The 18,704-nt window shown below is 37.0% G+C and overlaps 1 protein-coding gene across 2 annotated transcripts in view; it reads left to right on the plus strand.

Annotated features, from left to right (window-relative positions):
- Window positions 1-17,143, plus strand: part of LOC306844717 (complement C1q-like protein 4) — a 34,165-nt gene extending 17,022 nt beyond the window's left edge. For both annotated transcript variants that reach the window (XM_079377067.1, XM_079377068.1), the window contains 2 exons: window positions 7,708-8,354; window positions 14,867-17,143. In XM_079377067.1, coding sequence (XP_079233193.1) covers window positions 7,708-8,354; window positions 14,867-15,046 — 827 coding nt within the window. In that variant the 3' untranslated portion in view covers window positions 15,047-17,143. The remainder of the gene's footprint in view (window positions 1-7,707; window positions 8,355-14,866) is intronic.
- Window positions 17,144-18,704: the final 1,561 nt, after the last annotated feature.

Genomic DNA, 18,704 nt, shown 5'->3' on the forward strand with positions numbered 1-18,704 from the left:
AGTAATTTTTATAGATGAAAATCTGATGAGTTACTGACTTTTATATATTATTCCTCTTTATGATGCCAGTTTGTAAGACACTAACTTGTAATAACTAACTGTTATAGCTGTCTATCCCTGCCCATTCAAAAGGGTAAAAAAACCTAACATTTTATTGAAAACAGCAGGGATGAATTTGAATAAAGAGTTCTAAATGGAAAGTGAGTATTGTAAAGCCTTTATCTCCCTCAAGGAGGTCACACTTTATATTAGGTGGCCTTAACTACATGTACTTGCATCAAATAATAAGTACAATGTACTTATTGTGGTCATATTGTATTTTAAAACACTTTTGCTGCTATTGAGGTGGGATACGGGTAAGGTTAGGGACAGGTTTGGTGGTATGGGTAGGTTTAAGGGTGGGTTAAGGTGTGAGGGATGGGTCAACAGTGTAATTATAAATGTAATTACAGAAATTAATTACAGATGTAATTACAAATAGGTATTTAAAAAAATACAAGTACAATGTAAAAACATGTATGTACACAATAAGTGCATTGTACCAAATGATTAATTTAAATGTAAGTACACAGTAGTTAAGGCCACCTAATATAAAGTGGGACCAAATAATCAAATAATTTCCTTTTTTTATAAATAAAGTATGAATGCCAGTACAGTTTAATCAAGTGTAACAGTTTATCTGACCTTCATATTTCTATATATAATAGAATTAAGATGTAGGAATGGTGGCCTTCTCAATCTTCATGCTGAGAAGGACACACGAGACAGGTGGAATGGACAGATTTGGAACAGGAGAGGGGTGAATCGGACGTGATGCAGGAGATGATGGGAGAAAAGGAGAGAGAGAGATGGGTAGATGTGTTTACGGAGAGAAAGACTGAAAGAGAAGGAGAGAGAGAAGGGGGAGAGAGCAGATGACAAATTGAGATGAATAGATGTAGTCCGGTGCAACAGTGGGAAGCTGTGGCTTATTAATAGAGAGAATTAGAAAAGCGGGCTGAGTCAATCTGCACCATGTCACCCTGTATCAGCAAGCAATCGGAGACACACAAACACACACACACGCTACAAATTCAGCTTCCCTTTTGCCCTTACTCTTCCTTATTCTCTCTCAAATATCCATCCATTGCACACAAGCTTGTATATAGACCTATACATATTTACAGTACCTTGATTGTATTGTAATGTATTATAGAATACATTTAGCCCAGCGTTATAGATCATATCATGTCATGTTTGTTTATGCAATAACAGATAGAAATGTGAATTTGTAGTCAATTATTATGACCGACAATTGATTTTGCTAGAAAAGTCCCCATACATAATTTAAAAAATATTACAATATTGTAACAGACAAAAGCATTAGCAATTACAAAAGTCACTTTAGAGGCCAAAACCAAACCAAAAATGATCATTCTATTATCGTATTATAAATCATAAATATATAATTTTGTATTTAATCTAAATTTTATTTAAATTAAATTTAAAATGTAATGTATTTGTTTTAGCAATTTGTTTATTTCTTTACTTTACTACATTTATTCATTTAATTATTTTCATTTCTGCATCTTTGGTCCTCCTCACTCACTTTCAGCATTTTTCGCAATATGTTTTTTGGATAGTTTATCTTTGCATATATTTAATGATTTATGTACAGCGTAGAGTTGAGCTGCTCTAAAAGTTTTCATGACTTAGTTATGCTAATGTGACCTCAGACACATCAAGCAGTTGCCAGTGTGAAAAGTTGACAAGGTGCATCATGGGAGGTGCTCTATTGATCAAGAGGCAAAATGGCGACAAGCCCTCCTTGGATCTGCCCCAATGAGCTTTGAGCAGGAGGAAACAAGAACAGGCAGACACACACAACACAGGCAGACACACACAATTGTAAATAGATGCTACAAGAGTAGTTCTCTTGAAAAAAAAGAAAGAAACTAAAACGCAGAAGTAGCCCTGTGAAACCTACAAAGATATGGTGTAGAAAGGCTACAGTGTTACACAAGCATGCATGTGAGAGAGGATGACTGTCTTTTCTCTTCCAAGGCTTTAAGGTGGCCTTCTTCCTCTGTACTCCAGAAAACCATTTATGGAAGTATAAATGAGTGTCATTTGTCTGTCAAGATTTGAAAGGTACTTTCTTTTAATTGCAATGATGCAATTAGAACAGTATATTGTACTGTCCCTCAAACTCATTCTTCAGTAGTGAAGTGCTCAGTATTGACTCAGCTTGTGTGCTATAAGTGTTTTGAAGCCATACGATAGCTGCGGAAATTAAATTTTATTTTTAATTCTGTCACTAAATTACTATTATTGCATATAAACATCAATCAACACACGTACATAGAGCACATCAAACATGGTAAAGGGAAGCTAAGTCACACTTGCTTGACAATTGGTTCTTGCATATCAAGAAAGCACGCTTAAACTTACGTTTACCATATTTGATGTAGTTTATGTGTGGAAAACCCCCCAATTAAATCCATTCATCTGAAGCCATCTATCTACACTGAGAAACACATTTAGCACCCACAATTAGTTCCAACATTACCATTTATTGTTAAGGACAGTACAGTCATCAATAATCAGAACAAATCAATGATCATTTAAAGCACCAATGACAAAAACACAGAACTTAAATGGTAATCAATGAATACATGTGCGGGAACCAAACCTTTAATTAGAATAAAACCACTGTACAAATAATAGTAGGCCTATAACCCAAGAGGGGCGGAGAAACAACCATGACTGCTTCTCCAGCAGTATGAGACATAACACTAAAAAGTATGATGAAAGAGAGAAGGAGAGGTGCTTTAGTACAATAGATAATAGCAACTGGCAAAGGGAGATTGTGATAGAGATATAAATGATGGTGAAAGTAGGATGATAGGGAAAGAGTAAGGTGAGAGCTAAAGTGTGTGGGGGAGGTTGTCAGTAGAAATGTGTCTATCACTGCTAATGAGCTCTGAAGGCTAAAGAAACAGAGACACTGACAACAGACCAGAAACACAGCTAAACTGTCTTTCACCCTACACACTGTCATTCTCTTTCCCTCTGTCAAGCTTTCTTATCCTTTTCTCCTCCCTCTCCCTCTTTTAACATCACCCCAGATGAATGTATAAACGATTTCCAATTTTTTTTTTATCAGCCAGATAATGAACACATCTCATGATACTTTAATTGATGTAATTGCCAAGATGCCTAAGAATAGATTTGCCATGGCAAGTGTGTTCTGCACTCAGGGCGGTCGACTCCTGAGGGACATGCAGTGAGGTGAGAGGTTAAAAAGGGGTTGAATTTTTTTAAGACAATCAAGCTTTTTTCAAATCAATTCCTATAAGATGTCCCCACTTTAAGAGGCCTGTATATAGAATAAGTGTACGTTTGCAAAATACCCAAAGGACAAGTTCTTTTTCTTTGACTACTCATGCAATTTATGCACTTTTTCTGCTCAGTTTATGCTAATACATCTCATGTTGAATTTAAACCACTTCCAATGCACTGTAAAAAAAGAATCTCTAAAATTAATGGTAAAAACCGGCAGCTGTGGTTGCCAGAATTTTACTGTAAAAAAAATACAGTAGCAATGTTTTAGGTTTTACGGTTTTAACTTAAATTTACCGTTAAATACCATAATTTAATTAACCGATATAATGTTAATATACCAACCTATTGAAGTACAAATCTGTTTTGTACCTTTGTTATACATTGATAACCACCAAAAGCAGGAGGGGATGAAAAAGTCACATGATGAACCAAAGTCTATCACAAGCAGCTTTAAAATATTAACACATATAGAAGGTGTACAGTGTCAGTCACCCAAACACTAAACACCATCATGGTAACACACATGAAATTGAAATAATGCAATAAACATTTTTAACAACATTAGGTGTAACATACAACACTAATGTACAAAACTGCTAAGAAAAAATTAAGAAGAAACAGTTTTTCACCATATATAGTAGGGGTACTTACCTTTAACCATTGAACAGGTTTTTACTGTAGCATTGATGGGACATATATAGCCGTGTATGTATGTATGTATGTATTTATGTTTGGATTTTAATGTTTGTTATTATTGTTGATGAGCTCACCAAAGCAAATTCCAAACAACTAAGGTGTTAAATAAATAAATAATTATATATAAAAATAATTAAATAAATAAAAATATATTTTTACAGTCTTTTACCGTTAAATTCACAGCCATATTTACAGTGTGTGCTATATCTGTGCTTGTTTAAAATACTATGAAGGCATACTTAGCCAACATTCAAATTTAAAGCATTTTATACAGTGTTTTTATGTGTACATATTGCTCTCCTGCATTTGCTACAAAAAATTAGGTTCTGTGTTGGGTATGATTTGGGTTAGATTATTAAAGGGTTAGTTCACCCGAAAATGAAAATTCTGTCATTAATTACTCACCCTCATGTCGTTTCAAACCCATGAGACGTCCATTCATCTTCAGAACACAAATTAAGATATTTTTGATGGAATCTGAGAGCTCAAGGGCCCTTACATGATCAAGGTCCACAAACGTAGCAAGGAGATCGGTAAAATAATTTTTTGACATCAGGGGTTAAACAGTAATTTTACAAAGCTACAAGAATACTTTTTGTATGCAAAGAAAACAAAAATAACAACTTTATTCAACAGTTTGTCTCCTCTATATTACCGTAGCGCCATTTTGGATTGTATCCGCTGGACGGAAACTGCGTATGCTCTTCTGTGTCACCACGCGGATACGTCCTCTACGTATATTTACGCTTTGATTTGAACGACAACAGCGCAAGCGGCTAACACAGAGGGCGTACGTAGTTTCCATCCAGAGGATATTCTACAAAGAAGGAGGAGACAAATCTGAATAAAGTTGTTTTGTTTTTTGTTTTTGCACACAAAAAGTATTCTCGTAGCTTTGTAAAATTACGGTTGAACCCCTGATGTCACATGGATAATTTTACCGATCTCCTTGCTACGTTTCTAAACCTTGATCGTGTAAGGACCCTTGCTGTCTATGGAGGGTCTGAGAGCTCTCAGATTTAATAAAAAATATCTTAATTGTGTTCCGAAGGTCTTATGACTTTGGAACAACATGAGGGTGAGTAATTCATGACAGAATTTAAATTTTTGGGTGAACTATCCCTTCAATAGTAAGGTCACTCTTGTAAAACTTGTTTGCTCTAAACAGGGTGTAATCTTACCCCACACTCTTAAAAACGGTTCCAAAAGGGGGGTTTCACAGCGATGAATAACCATTTTAGGTTCTCCAAAGAACCTTTCAGTGAACAGTTCTTATAAAAAATTTTAAAAAATTAAAAATTCTTAAAGTGTATAATATTTTAATAATCTGAAGAATCTATTTCCAGTAAAAAAGAACCTTTTGTGCAGTGGAAAGGTTCCATGGATTTTAAAAGTTCACAGAACCATAGATATCAATAAAGAACCTTTATGTTTTAAGAGTGTAATGGTCCCTTTGTGTAATTTTCAATTTTATGCTGTAATAACAAAATTAGCAAATGATTACATTATATCCCTAGTAATGTATCAGGTGATACATCATTAGCCTGTACATGCTAAATATGTAACAATTTAGCAGTACATACAGATTGTACATTGGGCATTTTCCACGTCCCCTATTTAGGCTAGTATTTAAAGACAGCTAATTTACAGTCCGTCCTATATTTCTTGCTGCGACCATACCTCACTCCTGCTAGTAGTGACAGCATACCAGTACAAGCTGACTTATTCTTATAAGTACTAATTGGGTAGACAGCAACCCTATTAGGATGCACATCTCCTCGGGAAATCGATTTCTTGATCTGCGGAGACTGGTGCGAGTGAGCGCGAGCGCGTAATTGTGTGGAGGGCGGGGGAGCGCGCGACAGACATCCCGCGGGTGGAAGCGCCTTTTCCTCACACAAATCGAACAGGTGAGAAACTGTTGCTTCTTGGCGATGTCTTAACACAAATATTGCCATATTTGACTTTTAATTAGAAATTTGGTCACTAAAGAATTTTTGCAAGCGCCAGTACTAGTTTAATGATTCCCAAATAGAAGTAGGCGTGTTTAAAGTGAACTGTCTTGAAGAAGCAAAAAAGGTTGCAAAGAAGCAGCAAAAGGAGAAGGCAGGAGATATTTCAGTCTGACAACAGTCGCAGCAGAGTGACCATTGAAGAAAACCCCGAAGGCGCGAGATTCTTTGACATATTCTGAGCTGTTCGCGCACGAGAGAGGAGCTGCGGTGTCTTGCGGAGTTACTCATCAATTTTCATATTCTCTGGGAACTTATTAGGTATGTAGAATTGTTTTACCGTGGTCATTTGTTTCTTAAAAAACTTTTAATAGAATTTTTCGATGATATGCTTTTTAACTGTACTCAAATTTGGGGGGGGGGGTCCAATTTGCTAGTGGTTTAATGAGCAGTCTACATTGTGCCATACAAAAGTTAGTGTATGAGCATATAGTGACATTTGAATGTAAATGGACAAGACCTCAAAACAAGCAGCTGACACAACATTGTTTTCTGATTATTTAAATGAAGAAATCTGTGATTACTGATACTGTTTGTGGTTTCTTTGGAGACGTATTGTGTCTGTGATGATGTATCTGCAAACTCTGATGGCATGATTATAGTCAGTCAAATAACAATGATTATTAAAATAATACTATATGCAAACATGCATGCTGTTAAATGCATAATATTGAACAGAAATAAATAATATCTCAATAAGCGTCAGTGGATCCGTTGGCAGCTCTTAAATGATGTGTCATAAGTTTTCCAGTTCATCTAATTTAGTTCTTTTTATGTTTCAACTTAGTGAGAAACATGTCAAGATGCTAGAGGAGGTTGATCTTGGAACCTGAATGTTATTCCACTGAAGTTTGATGAAGACCAGCGGGAACTGAAAATCACCCAGAGTACTGTGAGCCTGATTTAAAATTATATCTTACCATTCATTTACCATCAGGCTTACAGGGCATTTACAAGCAAAGCGCTTATATGCATTTGAAGGTTTAAGACTGTCAAAAAATATACAGCGTGGATTGTTGATAACAAATTTAAATCACAGTCACAGCTTTCACCTGTGAGAGGAGGGGCAGAGTTTGTTTAAATGCTGCATTGGACATGGACTTTTCTGGGAATCCTCCACAATGTTTCTTGAACTTCTCATGGAAAAATAAGCCACACGGTTGTCACTCAACCAATCTATAAGGAAACGCCACCGCCATACAGCAACCCCTGAGAAATACACATCCACATCTCCTGATAGAATCTCCATCCACGGACGAACATTTGGAGACACCAAATCCCCCATGTTGCTTATATCAGACAAGCGATATATATTTATATGACAATATAAACCCACTGGATCATCCAGAATTGCTGTTTATATGGAGTGATAACTGGGTCCGGTGTGTGTCACTCAGAAGAGGTACTGGTTAGTGGGCTGGTGGTTATGATTTTGAAATAGTAAATGCAAGCGGAGGTGGAAAATAGCAGAAATTGAAACTTTTAAAAGGAACTGAACACAGACATCCTTTAAGACTTTATTCCATATAGGATATTTGATTTGTTTGTTGCTGATGGTGGATTTTTTATATATATCGAAAAACAATTTCTTTTTGCTCATTCCTCAGACACGTTTCATCGTATCGAGGGCTCTTGTTAACTTTTCTATCTCACCTTAGTGCTTTTTCCTTCCCAGAGTTCATTCTGGCCGGGCCTGTTTCTTCTAAAGGGGAGGAGGACTTCCTCTCTATCGCTGCCTCGCGCCTCAGCCGCAGGAAACGCGTAATTGGTGCGGCAGTGGGCGTGGCCATGGTGCTGGTGCTACTGGTCGCTATTCCGCTATTGGTCCACAGCACCAAACTGGGTGGGTCTGGAGGCGGAGGTACGCATTATGAGATGCTTGGAAGCTGCAAGATGGTCTGTGACTCTTTAACACCCACCAATGAACTAACACCTGTTTCGCCTCCTCCTCCCAACACCCCTGGACGCAGAGGAGGAGGCAAGTCGGGTTTTCGTGGAAACCAAGGGCCACCAGGCCCACGTGGGCCACCTGGAGAGCCAGGAAAGCCAGGTCCACCTGGACCTCCAGGTCCAGGCCCAGGGGGATACATCCCATCATTCTACAGCCCAAAAATTGCCTTCTATGCTGGTCTGCGCAAGCAACATGAGGGGAGTGAGATACTCAAGTTTGATGATGTGGTGACAAATGTAGGGAATTACTATGAGCCTACCACAGGCAAGTTCACCTGCCCTCTTCCTGGAATCTACTTCTTCACCTATCATGTGCTCATGAGGGGCGGAGATGGAACTAGCATGTGGGCTGACCTCAAGAAGAATGGACAGGTAGGAGATGTGCACATGTGACTGTGTGACTGTGTGTGTGTGTGTGTGTGTTTACATAAGGACTGTATGCCATTTAGAGCTGAATTGACAATGCCTTTTTAAATTCCAATTCAATAACTGAATTTATATTAAGGGAGCGAACAAGATTCAAAATTTGATTTTGAATGTAGGAAAATAGAATTTAAATAAATAAATAAAAACCTGTAATTGTAGTTTAACTGGAAAAACAAAGTTTGTCAAGACAAATAATTAACGTTGGCTTGACAAATCCTTGTTTGAAAGTTTTGAGTTGAAGATGAAGTTTACAGAGAGATGACAGATTTATTACAATCCAGTAAGTTCCTTTTCCTGTCATTCCAATTTGAGTTCTTGTGGGCCGTGACCAATTCAATTCAAATTCCAACTCATAAATTGAAAGAATGCCAATTCTTCAACTCTTAGTTTTGCACTTTTCTGTTGAAGACAGTCTTTGGATTCACTCTATGCAATGGAAGAGTTTGCTAACTAAGTTTTTAGAGGTACTTTAACTAGATAAAGTCAGATGTGAATGAACTGTAAAAAAAACAAGAATGTGATTTGACTGAAATATCAAACAAATATTAGATTCACCGGCAGGATTAAGGAATACATTTAACATTCAAATAGGATCCACTAAGGCAGCTTCTCAATTATTCAGCAGTCATTTTCTCAGCCTATCACTTGAAGCCTTGCTGTAGATACCTAAAGTGGGGAAAAATAGGCAATGCGAAGATATATATATAGAGAGAGAGAAAGAGAGAGAATACAGTGATGACTTACAAAGAGTATACCATATCAAAATGGGTTCAAATGTGATTTGAACAGTCCATTTTTAACAAATTCATTTTTTTTCATTTTTATTTTAAGAGTCAGAAATTGCAAAAGGTAATCAGTTTCTGATGAAAAGAGAGCATTTGTAACACACACAAACAAGCAAACGCTCTCTCTTTGACTCTCTCTGGAGTGGAACGAAATGCAACAGCTGGAGACAGTCCTCACAGGACCCGTGGATTTAGAATACATAAAAAAAAAGTAAGGAGAGAAAAACCTCTCCATCTGGTGAAACATGACACGGATCTGGGATTCAGGCGCTCTCAACTCAACCGCTCAGTTTTGATTTTTAGTAGTGAAACAGAAAGCGGGGATTATCCAAAGAGATATAAAAATTCCCTTGGCAACATGTGTTTACATACACACTGTGTCTCTGTCTTTCTCACACACACACACACACACACAGATTCCTGGAGCTTTTGGCCCTTTGTGACAGACATATCTCACAGGAAGTGATAAAACCCTTTAATGAGTCTGTAGCAACCTGTCAGCTTCCCTTCATCACACTTCCATTAACATGACATAACACCTGCCATTAATGCCCTTTGTCTGTTGGTCATACATGATCCAGCACAAAAAAAACTGATTGTAGTGAATCCAGCTTTGGGATCCAAAAAGTGTATCTGTGAAATACTAGTGGTGGAATTAGTTAAACGAACCTTCTCAGCTAAAATTATTGATTCAAATGCACAAGCTCTGCATGCGACGCCTAACTCATGCAGTGGATTCGCATTTTAATTTCAATTTCATCAGTGAATTTATCCTTCACATATAAAAAATATATATCCCTCCAAAAAACACACATCAAACTAGTTTTTGTTCAAAGTGGTAACATCTCAAAAATATTATATTAATATTAGAATATGACAGAGTCAACCAAAATACATTGAATAAACTAAGAAACTGCTACACAATGTCAATTTTTGAATTTAGTTTAAGGGCAAATTGGGACACTTTTTGACTGTTATATTAGATCAGCAGTTACCTGAATTGACTTGAGGAGTAATCGCAATATTAATACAATACTGAATTTTGTACTGAATGCTGTTACTCAATTTGTCTCATAGAGGAGCAGCATGTCTCTGCTACTCATATACTAAAAACATGTTATTGCTGAATATACAATAGCTCATGCGCTGCAGGCCAAATCCAGACTGCTCAGGATTCAACACAGCCTCCATTAACTGGAGGACGAGATGCGGAAAGTGAGAAGATGAGGATAGTAAGCTTAGGCAGTGTATGGCATGCTGTACTGCATTTATTGTCATTCCAGTGATCTCCTCTTGTGCTAAATCATTCATGTCTTTAAGATGAGATTCCCTCTTTTCCACCTGGGCCACACACAAACACACACACAGAGCCACACTTTTCCAAATGTCTATCTCTGCCCTCATTAATTACCTCTCCCCTTCGCTAAATTATTTAACCCATCTCAAGGTCCTCTCAAAGCATTCTCACAAACATACCACACCAACATGAGTTTAGATTCACTCTTAAAGGGATAGTTCACCCAAAAAATGAAATTTCTGTCATCATTTACTCACCCTTGTGTCATTACAAACTTTTCATCTGTGGAATACCAAAGACATTCCCAGACATTTTGTGTTTTTGTCCACAAAATTGACACTCAATGGAGTCCAATGTTGTTTTGGACCCCATTGACTTTTAATATATTGACACAAACAGTTCTGTCTTCTTTTTTGTTCCAAGGAAATAGCCATACAGGATTTTAACATGAGGTGGGTGAGTAAATGATGAAAGACTTTTCATATTGAAATAGAAGCTGTTGGAAAACCTGCCCATGCCACTGTAAAATAATATTTGTGTTATATTTATTATAGCTTTTTTTTAAATGCAAAAGGCAAAGGCGAAACCTGAAAGTGTGAGCCCACCCAGATAAGCAGGGTGTGCGATGGGAGGCGACAAAATGGTGTGGGATGATAGAGAGATGAACGGAGGAGAGGAAGATGGATGGCTAATCAGAGGAGAGCCGACAGAGAGGTCGGGAGAAAGTGTTACTGCGAGGCCAGAGACACAGACAGCATCAGATCAGTGTAAGTAAGATAGATGAGCAAAACGACAGAAAGTGTGAGCGCATGTGTAAGTGAGAGCCAGAACGAGAAAGGACTGCTGACCTCATTGCAGGTCATAGATTTGCACAAGCTGATACTAAAAACATAGTCTATGATCCTCCATCCAATAAAGGCAGATTCCAACACATTTTGAGACAGGCCAAAATTTGCGGCCTGTAACTGCAGCGAGATTGTGGCAGTTAGTTTTATTTTTAGAGAACTCTGAAAATTAATGCATTTGTGAAATGCCACTTATTAGTTGAAGTTGGGCTCCTCGTGGCAGGGATAGATTGCATGGGGCTGAATAAGAAACGAAAACAGCATCATGAGGGGTGCAACGTCTACAAATTAATGTCACTCAAGTAGAATACCCAGCCAATTTGTTTCTCATTACAAATTCGATTAATTAATTCAGTAATTGATTCTTGGCTGTATAAACATGTCTCTTCTCATCCCACTGTACGACTAGCTTTTAATTTGGGTTCAGCTTTAGCACTTCACCTCCCTGTCTCTTTCGAAAATCTCTCCCTCTCCGTGGTCTCGCCAGAGTAACGTGGCCCTAATTAAGGTGTGATGCAGAGAAGTTGTTAGAAAAGCCTCGAACATCCTGTCAATTACACAGCAGCTAATGAGTTTACATCCTCCAATTAATTAATTAATATAGTTAATGAGGTAATCCCACAGAACCTTAACAGGTTTTTGCAGCTGTTGCAGTAGATACTTGTACACCCCTTTTCCCTGTTTACGCATCTGCACTTTCTCTGCATATTGTTTTCTTCTTTTGTATCTCTACAGTTGCTCTCATTTCCTGTGCTCTCACTGCCCTTTGCATGGACAAAAGGTCGATCTAATACAAACTCTGAGATTACGTCAGTGTTTGTGAGAAGGCCCATTCAGGAGAGAACATACTGTACAAAACCTGCAACATGCAAGGCACTTAGATTCTCAAGTATAGTCATTTTACCATTTAAAGGACATACTGATAATTGAAACACACACCTGGAGCCTTTAACCTTGAGGAGGGACTGTAAAAAGAGACTGACAGCAAGGAAGATGCTGCCATTATGAAAATACTGGTAAATTTGTTTAAAATGTTTGTGGCAAATTTAGCACATTCATTTCATTCATTCTTGTTTTATCTGATCGATGTCGGTTGCTCTCACTGTCCACCTTTGCTCACTCTGCAATTCAACAAATATTGAAATGAGAAAAAATGAAAGAGAGAGAGATATTTTATAAAATATAGAAATGAAAGAAGGATAACATTGCATGGCTTCTTTATATCCTATATTTATTATGTCACAAAACTGATCTTTCTCAGTTCCCTTTTCTTTCCTTCCAAGCTTGTTTCTGATCAATACATGTTAAATTAAAAGCACTTCCATCAGATAAGTGAACCGCTACTTCAAGTAACATCAGTCATACAGGGAGCCCTGCAGATATATTACCAATTAGCCTCTTAAATGTTACTCAGAAACAGGGGATTTGTATGAATACAAAATTACAGGAGATAAATGGTTCATTCGTGAATTCATAAATCACAGTGTTAACCTTTAGCAATGGAGAACATTATATATATTGAGGTTACAGACTGTTGTAAAGCTACATGTCCTCTGTGTATGCAAGAAGACTGACATTCTTAAAAAAAAAGTATTTTCTTTTTTATTTGATTATAAGAAATGTACGTATTCATTCAACTTCAGGAAAATTATGTACAGCACAGCTGAAGTCTACAGATATTTTTCACAGGAATAAACACATTTATGTGCTTTTATGGATTGCCAAACAAATAAAATCCAAAGTAACATAATTTTAAAATAAATACACTCTTGAAAAAAAAAAAAATAGCAGAAAGCCCTGTGCCATGTAGTTTATTTTATTGGCTTTCATAAAAGTAAAATAAAACAAATTACGTCTACAACCAAATAAAATAAATTAGGTTCACACCAATAGGCTAATTTGTGTGTATTTCTATGTATTATTTTCACTTCTGACAATTGGATGTTTTTCTGAGCTTAGGCTATTTGGTTCTTATTTATTTAACGAATATGTTTGCATTATCATCAGGCTGTTTCTGTCAGAAACTGTCTGTATAGTTTAAACCGAAGACCTGCTATTTAATCTGATAACAGGTCGTTGAAATCACTGGGGGGGAAAACCACAATGCTCATGCTAGCTATGTCTCTCTATTTCACACACACACACACACACACACACACACACACACACACACAGTTCATACTTGGTGACTCCATTTGACCGGTGGTCGGTACGAGGCGCCGTTTATTGTGATACAGTGGAGTTATTGAGGAGTGGGCCCCATTAGGAGCAACAGCCGAGCCACTGCGCCGGGCAATTACCGAGCCAGCGAGGCCCCGACGCAGCCCCAAGCCTCCCGCGGGAGCTGCCACCTCGCGCTGTTAATCAATCCGATTTAGACTGGACAGGGACACGCGCCAACACGAGACGCGCAGTGGAGACACGCGCGTGACCTGCATTTTATTACGATTCCAGCAGAAAAAGATGGATAGATGGTGCAAGGAATGAACAGATACGGGGGAAGAGGTGCTGGGAAAAGAAAGATGAGGGGAAGACAGGGATAATTAATGAGTAGATGTGAGAAGAATTAAGCACAACTCAAGAAAATGTCGATCACTTGGAAACGCGACTGAAATACATTTGGAAAACATTATTCTTTAAAAGTAGGCTACATAAAGTGTATTATGGGTAATATAAAATTTTAAAAAGATAAATATTTTATAGATTATTTGATGGTAGCAGACATTGGATGGTAAGCAGTGAGAATTAAATAAATTTGAGTTATAGTCATTAATTATACACAGGACTGGAACCATTAATATGCTTTGATTCTACATATACTAAGATCATGCATTAATAAGCAGTGCAAAAATTAAGCTTTTGTTGAAGCTGTATAGACATAAATCTGTGTTTTGACCTGAATTGTTCAAGACATATGTGTTTATTTTAATGCTGATGTTCAAAAAATAATTAAATTCTTTTTTCTTTTCTTTTTTACTCATCCATTTATCTTGCACCACATGTTTTTTTTTTTTTTTTCAAAGAGCCTGGTTGGTATGACTATAAGTAATTTAATATCAAAGCTTAATATATGCAAAAGACATGGTATTATATAAGTTTAACAATTTAACAAATTCTTACATTGTTATTGTTGTTACATTGGTAAATTATTGTGTTTAACAGCCTTTCCAATGAATTACACACCACACACATGCAACACACAGATCAATAAACCTTATTCCCTCGGACCTTGGTCTGTCTTGGTCTTTTGTTCTCTCTCTGTTCTCTGTATCCCACAGCCTACTTAGGGAGGAGATGAGAAATCATAAGACATGAAGGAAAGACTGTTTGTTAGAGAGAGAAAGATTGCCATGTTCCAGTGAGGTTAAAGGATTTAAAGGCATCTGCATACTGAAAATGGGCAGAAGCAGACAAATATGATATTTAAACAAATTCAAGCTGTTCTCTTCTCCTTCTCCCCCTAATTATACTGAATTGGTCATCCTTTTAACCAACATTAAAACCATTTTTCTCGCTCATTCCCTCTCACAGGTGAGGGCCAGTGCGATTGCTCAGGATGCAGATCAGAATTATGACTACGCCTCTAACAGTGTGATCCTGCATTTAGACGTGGGAGATGAAGTCTGCGTGCAGCTGGATGGCGGAAAAGTGCATGGAGGAAACACCAACAAATACAGCACATTCAGCGGCTTTCTCATCTACCCCGACTAACAAATACACAAACATACAAAAATATAAATATATTATCACATATTTAACACCATCACATCAGGCCGATTGATAGACAACAACATCTGATACAAGCGATACAACATGATATAACCTCAAGAGAAAAAACCCCCAGTAAAATTAACTTCAAAACTGATACTTTCTGATTATAGTGACAAAGTCAACAGCATTGGCAACCCATTTTATTTTCAAATATGAATTAATTCAAAGTGAAACAGGATATTTAAAGATAAAAAACGTATGCTGGGACTTGATTTTATTCACTAGCAATTGACTGGACTGTAAAAAGTGGTCTGTCTACGAGTGGTGCACAATTGAAATATTGTCTACTTCCATAAAATTTTTTGTTTTAAACATAAGCCTCAATAAATTTAAATTAAAGAGAAAAAATCTGCCAAAGTATTTAGACAAACATTCTCTGAAAACAAATCTTAACAGCTTGAAAAAAAAATAAATAAATAAATAATTAAAAGAAAAATTTAGTAGAAATAAATCATGAAACATATACCACAAAAAAATGGTTCTTGATAAGATAAGACAACTTATTTTGGAGGTGAAGCAAATTATTGCATTTTGAAAGAAAGATTATGTAGATAAAGTATACATATTTTTTTCTTTCTTTGGAATGTACACAGATTAATTGATCACAATAACACTATAAGTGTGAATTAACAAAGTAAATATAATTGATTTTATGTTTACTTTAATCAAGTTAATGTATTTGTATTGACTTGTATTGCTAACAGTCATCTTGGTCTGATCATGGTGTATTTGCTACTTTTAAGGCAATTACCTTGAGAAACATGTAGGCCGAGTCATGTTTTTTTTTTTTTTTTTTTTTTAACAGAATGTTTATTTAGTTGATATTTTTAATGTAAATTCCCTGAATCACAGTGTCAGTTTTTTTATTTTATTTTTATTTACACCATTACAGTATGTTGTGTGCAAAGCTCATCCATTAGGCTAAAAAGAAAACTACCTTTAAGGATTACCCATAATTATCTTGTTGCATTTTACTAGATCACCATTCTCCCTCTGCACCATATGTATGTGTGTGTGCATAACTTGGAAAAGGCTGTATGCATTTCATGGCATGGAAACTGTATGTTTTAGCCTTTATGTCTACTAAGTATGTACACAGTGTTTATACTGGAGGAACGTTGAAACTCTTGTGAAATTATAGATGGTAATTATAAATCAACCTCTCTGTATTCCACAAACATCCTTTAGGATCGGTTAGTGGACTAAACATTTAAAGTGACCTGATCCATCTGTAATCTGAAATCATGTGTGTGTGTGTGTGCATGTTTATGTGGTTTATGAGGACACAAATTTGTATAATGACATGGGTATGACAGAGGTATTACATTTACATTTATTCATTTAGCTGACGCTTTTATCCAAAGCGACTTACAATTGCTATATATGTCAGAGGTCGCACGCCTCTGGAGCAACTAGGGGGTTAAGTGTCTTGCTCAGGGACACATTGGTGTCTCACAGTGGATTCGAACCCGGGTCTCTCACACCAAAGGCATGTGTCTTATCCACTGCACCATCACCACCACATCATGTTACAATATGAAGGTGGTTTATGAGGACACTGCCTATGTCCCCGTAATTCAAAAGGCTTAAAGGCTTTTTTTTATCTAAAAATGCACAAAGTCTCCTGTGAGGGCTAAGTTTAGGTGTAGGGTTGGTGTAGGGCAATAGCACACACAGTTTGTTCAGTATAAAAACCATTACGCCTATGGAGAGTCCCCATAAACCACAAAAACCAACATGTGTGTGTGTGTGTGTATGTGTGTGTGTGTGTGTGTGTGTGTGTGTGCCTCTATCAGCAATGTATGTGATTCACATGTGTGTCCATATCAATATAAAGTGTAAGAAAATTTGCTTCTAAATATTTGACTTGTAGATTGATTGCTGTTGTAAAGCCTTGCGGTTGTGTAATTAATCATTATTATAGACATTTATTCTGGCATGTTAAAGACTACATGCTGTAAATTAAAAAAAGAAACACGTTCGTGTCCATCTTTCTTTCAACTTGCCTTCCATTTTTAATTAAAGCTGAACATTTAATATTCTGAGTGGTTTATTTTGGTTAAGTGTGTGTGTGTTTGAACAACCTGAAGGCATGAAGGCCAGGCAATCTACTTAACTAACCAACATATATAATCAATACAAGCCTCCCTCAATATGAAACTGAGCTACTGAACTCCCATAAAAAGAACATGTAAGGTAGAAAAACAGTTCAAATAAATTGAAATCAATAACAAAACTAGCTGTTAACAAAACAAACAAAAAAAACCCACTCTCTATGCTTTTCTCAAACAGATCACTAATTAGTCAGGAAGCCATTGACAGTGTTGATTACTATTCACTGTGCCTCACACACACACAAACAGATGCAGACACGTTTCCTTGGTAATGAGGGGAGATAGATGGCTGGGCATCCTTTGAAAGACAATAGTAAAAAGGTCAAAGAGATTGGCTAGACAGCAACACCAACACTCTCTAAAAGTATGATAACTCTGACAGAAACAATGTTAGGAAGGAGAAAGTTTCACTGTTTGTCAATCTACACTGACATTGCAGGTCTTTACAACTCAAATTTCTCGTGTACGCAATGCCTTACCATCAGACTTTAAGATGTCATTTGAGAAAACACTGAAGGATGAAAGATTCTCTCAAACACATCCTCTAAATAGACATGAACTTGAAAACTTTTAAGACAGACAGGCAGGCAGGCAGACAGGCAGACAAACAGACAGGCAGGCAGGCAGACAGACAGACAGGCAGGCACAGGCAGGCAGACAGACAGACAGAGAGGCAGACAGATAGATAGATAGATAGATAGATAGATAGATAGATAGATAGATAGATAGATAGATAGATAGATAGATAGATAGATAGATAGATAGATAGATAGATAGATAGATAGATAGATAGACGTTTATTAATGTCTGTATGTTATCATACAGTAAGCATGAAAATGCAGCAATTGTTACCAATCAGTGCACATAAGTTTAAGAAAAGTTACGAGATATCATATGGATACTTAAGCATGTTAAGCATGCTTACTGCCCATTGAACGGGCAGAACATAAGATGACCATTTTAAGCCACATGTTTATAGTGACTCTTCCGAAAAACTAGCCATAAGCAGACGCAGCTTTGACAACACTTTACTTTAGACAACAGCTCCACCTATTGGATACCTTTAGGTATTGCTATTTAGCCTTCTGCAAAAACTACACTTGAACTTGAAGAGTTCTGGATGCTCAAGTGCATCCAGTTTAACAACGCCGTGAGTTATACATTAATGGGTTGATGAATGGCACATTTGGTTCCTGTAATTATCACTAACCGTTCAAAATGACTTACTTTTAGCTGGCGCCGAGTAATTATGGTTGAGCGTTGAAAAATCAAGTGGCTTGGGTGATCTGCCGTTACAGTTTTACAATTTGAGGGCAATTGTTAGAGGGCTTTCAAGTTGACTAAAATATGAGGACTACAACAATCTATTGTGCAAAGCTCAACGTGAGTTCACTATTTGATGAGGGGGATGGTACACCGGGAAGACACTGGCCACCTTTGTCCGCCATTTTGGCTCGGGTTTTTCCAAAGCTGCAATGGAAGCG

This window comes from Barbus barbus (genome assembly GCF_936440315.1).
Source record: "Barbus barbus genome assembly, chromosome: 25".
Lineage (NCBI taxonomy): Eukaryota > Metazoa > Chordata > Actinopteri > Cypriniformes > Cyprinidae > Barbus > Barbus barbus.